The sequence below is a fragment of the Clupea harengus genome, chromosome 16, assembly GCF_900700415.2.
Source record: "Clupea harengus chromosome 16, Ch_v2.0.2, whole genome shotgun sequence".
Classification (NCBI taxonomy): Eukaryota; Metazoa; Chordata; class Actinopteri; order Clupeiformes; family Clupeidae; genus Clupea; species Clupea harengus.
In genome coordinates, this window is record NC_045167.1 from 26,589,814 (window position 1) to 26,597,313 (window position 7,500).

The 7,500-nt window shown below is 48.1% G+C and overlaps 2 protein-coding genes across 2 annotated transcripts in view; one reads left to right on the forward strand and one right to left on the reverse strand.

Moving 5' to 3' along the window:
- Positions 1 to 4,663, reverse strand: part of psmc2 (proteasome 26S subunit, ATPase 2) — a 6,356-nt gene extending 1,693 nt beyond the window's left edge. The window contains exons 1-10 of the mRNA XM_012839207.3: positions 4,483 to 4,663; positions 4,019 to 4,056; positions 3,698 to 3,779; positions 3,453 to 3,552; positions 3,191 to 3,322; positions 2,236 to 2,308; positions 1,886 to 1,981; positions 1,558 to 1,722; positions 1,210 to 1,297; positions 380 to 582 (exon numbers count right to left, since the gene is read on the reverse strand). Coding sequence (XP_012694661.1) covers positions 380 to 582; positions 1,210 to 1,297; positions 1,558 to 1,722; positions 1,886 to 1,981; positions 2,236 to 2,308; positions 3,191 to 3,322; positions 3,453 to 3,552; positions 3,698 to 3,779; positions 4,019 to 4,056; positions 4,483 to 4,552 — 1,047 coding nt within the window. The 5' untranslated portion in view covers positions 4,553 to 4,663. The remainder of the gene's footprint in view (positions 1 to 379; positions 583 to 1,209; positions 1,298 to 1,557; positions 1,723 to 1,885; positions 1,982 to 2,235; positions 2,309 to 3,190; positions 3,323 to 3,452; positions 3,553 to 3,697; positions 3,780 to 4,018; positions 4,057 to 4,482) is intronic.
- A 230-nt stretch (positions 4,664 to 4,893) lies between these two features.
- dnajc2 (DnaJ (Hsp40) homolog, subfamily C, member 2) overlaps positions 4,894 to 7,500 on the forward strand; it is a 15,119-nt gene continuing 12,512 nt past the window's right edge. The window contains exons 1-4 of the mRNA XM_031583184.1: positions 4,894 to 5,112; positions 5,712 to 5,902; positions 6,248 to 6,323; positions 6,942 to 7,040. Coding sequence (XP_031439044.1) covers positions 5,058 to 5,112; positions 5,712 to 5,902; positions 6,248 to 6,323; positions 6,942 to 7,040 — 421 coding nt within the window. The 5' untranslated portion in view covers positions 4,894 to 5,057. The remainder of the gene's footprint in view (positions 5,113 to 5,711; positions 5,903 to 6,247; positions 6,324 to 6,941; positions 7,041 to 7,500) is intronic.

A 7,500-nucleotide genomic window follows, 5' to 3' on the forward strand; every position in this document is an offset into this window, starting at 1 on the left:
GATGGAGAGTAGCGTGTGATTGGCTGAGCGACGGAGAGTAGCGTGTGATTGGCTGAGCGACGGAGAGTAGCGTGTGATTGGCTGAGCGACGGAGAGTAGCGTGTGATTGGCTGAGCGACGGAGAGTAGCGTGTGATTGGCTGAGTGACGGAGAGTAGCGTGTGATTGGCTGAGTGACGGAGAGTAGCGTGTGATTGGCTGAGCGACGGAGAGTAGCGTGTGATTGGCTGAGTGGGGCAAACAGGGTGTTCTTGTGTTGATTAAGGAAGGATCCTTTCCTGAGCTTGACACAAGGAAGCTTCCAGAACCGTTTCCAACCCACAGCGCTGTCTAGAACCTTTAGAACCCATCCCTCAGAACCGGCCTAGAGCCGGGCTCACCTCCAGGTCTGGCAGGCTGAACTCGATCTTGCGGTCCAGTCGTCCAGGCCTCATGAGGGCGGGGTCCAGGGTGTCGGGCCGGTTGGTGGCCATCAGAACCTTGATGTTCCCTCTCGGGTCGAACCCGTCCAGCTGGTTGATCAGCTCCAGCATGGTCCTCTGGACCTCGTTGTCGCCTCCGGCACCGTCATCGAAACGGGCCCCTGGGACAGAACAGAACCGGTGTCAGCTCAGCAGAACCACTCACAGATTCTTTCTGATCTGATCACAAGCTCAGGGAACAGAATAACTCACACACTTGTGTCTTTGCACAGGCTGGCTTCTACATAACTGCATCACTAAAGTAACAGTCTGGGGTATAGAGTTACAGTCTGGGGTATAGAGTGTTGCATTCTGGGGTATAGAGTGTTACAGTCTGGGGTATAGAGTGTTGCATTCTGCAGATTGACTCCACTGCACTGCAGATTGAACCTCTTCAGAAGCCTATTCTAGTCTATTCTAGTCTTGTATTTCCTTTTCCAGAGAGGCTCTGATTGGAGGAAAAACTGTTGATTTATCATTTGTTTCCTGGTGCAGCTGATGAGACCAAGCAGAACTCCAGTGTGGAGTTGTGGTAGAAGGAGGGGGTTTGTGTGTGTGTGTGTGTGTGTGTGTGTGTGTGTGTGTGTGTGTGTGTGTGTGTGTGTGCTGTAGACGGAGGGGGTTTGTGGTCTGTCTGGTTCAGGCCAAGATTTGCCAGAATTTGTAACTGCAGAGTCTGCCTTCCTCAGAACCCTTTTAAAACATGAAATCAGAAGGGGGCAGAAGGAGCAGAGCGGATCCAAACCCACCTCCAATGGCATCGATCTCATCAAAGAAGATCAGACAGGCTTTCTTAGTCCTGGCCATCTCAAAGAGCTCCCTCACCATCCTGGCACCCTGAGAGAGAAAGAGAGAGAAGAGAAAGAGAAGAGAATAGAGAGAGAGACATGTCAGTCAAGTAATTGAAAGGTCGAAGGACACCCAGTAACCCCTTCCTGCAATGTTCTGTCTGAAGCTCTTCCACCTGCACACATGCAATCCATCTTTGACCAGACAGACAGACAGACAGACAGACAGACACAGACAGACAGACCCTCCCTCCTGCTTGCGTCTCGTGTTGAGCGCTCGTGAGTGACGGCGTGACGGAGTGGACTCACCTCTCCCACGTACTTCTGGACCAGCTCGGAGCCGATGACGCGGATGAAGCAGGCATCTGTGCGGTTGGCCACGGCGCGGGCACACAGAGTCTTACCCGTGCCAGGAGGCCCGAACAGCAGAACACCCTTAGGAGGCTCGATGCCCAGGTTCACAAAGCGCTCCGGCTGGGGGAGGAAGAGAGGAGACTCAGCAGGGAGTGAGTGTGTGTGTGTGTGTGTGTGTGTGAGAGAGTGAGAGAGTGAGTGAGAGAGAGAGAGAGTGTGTGAGAGAGTGTGTGTGTGTGTGTGTGTGAGAGAGTGTGTGTGCGATCTAAGAAGAAAGACTCACGTGCAGCAGAGGCGTCTCCACCACCTCCCTCAGTTTCTCAATCTGCTCCTTACAGCCGCCCACATCACTGTAGGTCACATCCGGCTTCTCCTCCACCTGAGAGACACACACACACACACACACACACACACACACACACACACACACACACACACACACACACACACACACACACACACACACACACACACACACACACACACACACAGCAGAACACAGTTTCAGGCGTGCTTCATGACACGGTTTCACCCCATACATGTTTCAGGCAGGTTTCCTTGGGCTATGCCAATCATTCTTCTGTAAATCAGTAAGGCCAATCATTCTTCTTTAAATCAGTAAGGCCCACCCACCTGCATCATGGTGACAGTTGGGTCGATCTTAGGTGGTAGAGGAATGTGAATCTGGTACTTGTTTCTGTCCACCCTGAAGGAGACACAACCAGACACTTTAGAACTGTGCACCTGTATAGCATGTACAACACAGCCCTCATGCCCCCTCCTCACCCCACTCCTCTGCCACACACTCACCCCCACTCCTCTGCCACACACTCACCCCACTCTCATGCCCTCCTCACCCCACTCCTCTGCCACACACTCACCCCCACTCTCATGCCCTCCTCACCCCACTCCTCTGCCACACACTCGCCCCACTCCTCTGCCACACACTCGCCCCACTCTCATGCCACACACTCACCCCACTCCTCTGCCACACACTCACCCCACTCCTCTGCCACACACTCACCCCACTCCTCTGCCACACACTCGCCCCACACTCACCCCACTCCTCTGCCACACACTCACCCCACTCCTCTGCCACACACTCGCCCCACACTCACCCCACTCCTCTGCCACTCCTCTGCCACACACTCGCCCCACTCCTCTGCCACACACTCGCCCCACTCCTCTGCCACACACTCGCCCCACTCTCATGCCACACACTCACCCCACTCCTCTGCCACACACTCACCCCACTCCTCTGCCACACACTCGCCCCACACTCACCCCACTCCTCTGCCACACACTCGCCCCACTCCTCTGCCACACACTCGCCCCACTCCTCTGCCACACACTCAGCCCTCTCCTCTGCCACACACTCACCCCACTCTCATGCCCTCCTCACCCCACTCCTCTGCCACACACTCACCCCACTCCTCTGCCACACACTCACCCCACTCCTCTGCCACACACTCACCCCGCCCTCATGCCCTCCTCACCCCACTCTCATGCCCTCCTCACCCCACTCTCATGCCCTCCTCACCCCACTCCTCTGCCACACACTCACCCCACTCCTCTGCCACACACTCACCCCACTCTCATGCCCTCCTCGATGTCAGTGGGTGCCACCTGGTCGCTCAGGTCCACCACAAACTTGGCAAACTGCTTGACATTGATGATGTACTTGGGGTCCTCGGAGTCGGCGTTGATGATCTTGGTGCATCTGTCACAGAGAGATCATTAGCCTTTCAGCACCACATGATCAGATACCCAAATGGAAAACTGAGTGAACACACACACACACACACACACACACACACACACACACACACACACACACACACACGTCTTACCTTGCGACCTGCAGTGGCTGTTCGCTCTGCAGGGTCTGTTTATCCGCAGCCAGATCCCACAGAGCGGGTGGCGCCAACCCTGTATCAGACTCCTTAATGCCTACACAAAACACAAGCCTTCTATCACTTTAAATGACCACACACACATACATACATGAGTTCCACTCTAACCAATCACTAATCAATTACAGCACAATCAGGGAACACGGTTTCTGCACACACTAATGTCCCCCTTATTCACCCACCTGTGAGCTCATTGATCTTCTTCAGGAGCTGCTGAATGTCATCCTCCACCTGCTTGATCTGTCTGGAGTACGTGCTTTGGCCCTGTTCACAAGACAAGAACAGAATTTATCCTGGTTCAAATAATAATACTGCCGTGACTGCATTACACTAAGTGTAGTTTTCATGCTACAGTCGGTGAACAATATATTTGACTGATGTTTACAATCCCTGGTGTACGTCTCGGTGACAAATCGCTAATTAGCAGAACGAGCTGGCTACGTCACTTATACAAGCTAACGCTGACTTGTCAACCGCTAAGATCAGACGGAAATGTTACTTACATATGTTTTCAAAAGCGCAATGTCGCCTTCATCCAAAGCTGAAACAAGACAACACAATCCACATTGCAAACGTGACCGAAATATCATTCAACACACTACATCTAGGTGGTAAATTCCTCATTTAGCACAGCTATCTAATTTAGCTAACGGTAGCCACTTTGCTAAAAGTGCTAGCTAAAAGTTGACTAGGCTAGCCAGTGACTCCTTCATTTGTTTATGACAATGAAGGGTCATAATGGCACCAAACGTATTTAAACTCATGTATTTATTTATTACATATTAGATTACGATAATATTATTTTCATTATTCATTGATGCTGCCTGTACTGCAAATTGCGACAACAAAAATAGGAACACATTATTTATACTAGCTAACGCAAGCTAGCTGACATTAATCAGTCAAAATGCAAGTTTTTGTTTTAACGCTAGAACACAATTAGAGATTTTGCTGTGTCGAATAATACCTCTGATAGGTTTATCCTCTTTTTCCTCCTCTCTGACTTTACGCTGCTCGTCTCCCAAATAGTCAGGCATTGTTGATTCCCCTAAGCTTCACTGTCGTTGTGACTACACTAAAAATCTGCTAGTATTACACAGCAGCTTTTCTTCTCGCTAGCTAACACGGTGAACCGCTTAATGGCTTCCGGTAGTCCCGGATATAAAAGACGGAATCATATAAAGGACGAACACACGACAAAATTGAAAACATATAATTATGTGCCCATATATGACATTTGAAACTAAAAATACAAATTATAATGATAATTTTAGTATGTTATTTAGATCATAGAGATAATACAAAGATTAATAATTTAGTTATTAATTTTGTGGAACTAAAAACAATATCTTAAGTGTGAGCACGGACAGATAAAAAGGAGAGGCAAGGTCTAATGCACGTCTATAGCTAGAAGAGGCCCATGTGGTGTGTATCAAAACCGGGAGACATTATCCAACATCTACCACGTTGAATAAAGGAATATTGATATATGCAGAATATAACCTGTTATGATAGTTTGTGGGGACAATTAAGATTCCAAAGATGCTGAAAGAAGCATTGGACGGCCAAGTTACAGTCGTGTACAATGCAATCGCTGGTGAGTGTTCCGGATAACAGAAATAGTGCTGAACATGACACTTAGCCGGCTAACTAAGTTAAAACTATCTAACTGACACACAAACGTGATAATAGCAGTATGTAAGCTTGCGTCAGACCTTACATATCAAAATGTGTTGTCATATTTAGGACTGGTTTGGTGAGTTAGTGTTAAACCCGAAAGAATTCAAACTTAGCCTTATGCTCATTACCAACAACAGTAACTAGCATTACCAGTTTAGGTTAGTTAACTGAGAATGACAATTGACTTTGGGCATTTCTGTTGTCCAGTTTCTGTATGTATTTGTTTGTCAAATTAGAGGTTATACAGCAATTATAACTACAAGTTAAATATTCTGGCAATTGACTTTTAATATTGTATAGTAAACTTAAAGTTTTATGAGCTGAAATAAGTGCTATTACTACTGGTAGGTAGCGATGCATATTGTTAATTCAACTATAGAACTTCTGAGAGGAAAATGGGTGTCCGTCACGACATTTTACTGATTGTATTGACATATACTCATGTGGAAAAATGAAATTGTTCTAATTTCTCATTTTTATTCCCCTTCACACACACACACACACACACACACACAGTGTCTATTCAGATCCAGGTTGAGCCAGTGGGCAGGTGGTTCGAGGCCTTCCTGAAGAGGAGGAACCGGAATGTGTCTGCCTCGTTCCAGGAGCTGGAGGAGGAGGAGGAAGAGTCTGAGGAGTCCGAGGATGAAGAGTTCCAGCTGGAGGAGTACCCTCTGCTCAAGACACTGGACCCCAAAGACTGGAAGGTGCCCTGTGTGTGTGTGTGTGTGTGTGTGTCTGTCTGCTTTATGTGGTGTGTGTGTGTGTGTGTGTCTCTCTCTGCTTTATGTGGTGTGTGTGTGTGTGTGTGTCTCTCTGCTTTATGTGTGTGTGTGTGTGTCTCTGCTTTATGTGGGTCTGTGTTTGTGCTGTATGTGTGTGTGTGTGTGTGTGTCTGGCTACTGAATATGTGGCACACGGATCTGTCCCGTGTGTGTGTGTGTCTCTCGCTCTGCTTTATGGGGGGGTGTGTTTGGCTCCTGGATACGTGATCTGTGGATTTGTGGCTGATGTATCTGTGTGTGTGTGTGTGTGTGTGTGTGTGTCTACAGAATCAGGATCACTACGCTGTTCTAGGATTGGCCCATATGAGGTGGAAAGCCACACAGAAGCAAATCAAAGCTGCTCGTAAGTCTCCCCGTTTTCCCCACCCATGTTCTGTGTGATGTTGAAATGTGATGGTAAGGGCCTTTGTGTGTGTGAAGTTGTGTGTGTGTGTGTGTTCTGAGGTCGCATAAAAGGCCATAGTTGTCATGACGATGAATAGAAGTTATGTGTGTTTGTGTTCTGAGGCCGCATAAAAGGCCATAGTTGTCATTTTGCTTCCTGTAAATTCTGAACATGTTCAAAGTGCCAGTGAACAGAGATGACTTACGTGAGATGTGTGACGGTTACGTGAGGTGTGTGTGCGCAATGGATGATTGTGTGTGTGTGTGTGTGTGTGTGATGGTTTCGCGAGGTGTGAGTGTGATAGAGGATTGTGTGACGGTTACGTGAGGTGTGTGATGGATGAGTGTGTGTGTGTGTGTGTGATGGATTGTGTGTGTGTGATGGATGAGTGTGTGTGTGTGATGATTGTGTGTGTGAGATGGATGAGTGTGTGTGTGTGTGTGTGTGTGTGTGTGTGTGTGTGAGATGGATGAGTGTGTGTGTGTGTGTGTGATGGATGATTGTGTGTGTGTGTGTGTGTGTGTGTGTGTGTGTGTGTGTGTGTGTGTGATCACTAAATGCAGCTCCTGTCCACAGATAAAGCAATGGTGTTGAAGCATCACCCTGACAAGCGGAAAGCTGCAGGAGAGCAGATCATAGAAGGAGACAACGACTACTTCACCTGTATCACTAAAGGTAACCATGACTACTCCACCTGTATCACTAAAGGTAACCATGACTACTCCACCTGTATCACAAAGGTAACCATGACTACTTCACCTGTATCACTAGGGGTAACCATGACTACTCCACCTGTATCACTAAAGGTAAAAGCAGCTCATAGAAGGAGACAATAAGTGGGTTTCCATTCAGCTCGTTCGCATTAGCTATGCGCATTCACGGTGATTCGCACAAACCAAATGCGCATCAGCGACCGTTTCCAATCACCCGAGTCCTTAGTCTAATTTGGAGGAAGAGTTTTGAGTAGGCTATAATGGACTCCATCCTCTCCGCAGTCAGAATTATCAATGCTGTAGCTATTGAGCTATTTACTTTAATAGCTGCTAGAAGGAGAAGGCGTAGAATGATTTTACATATGTTACGCACTCAGATAGCAGCGAATTCCATACCCCGCAGACCTCCGTACATCTGGGAA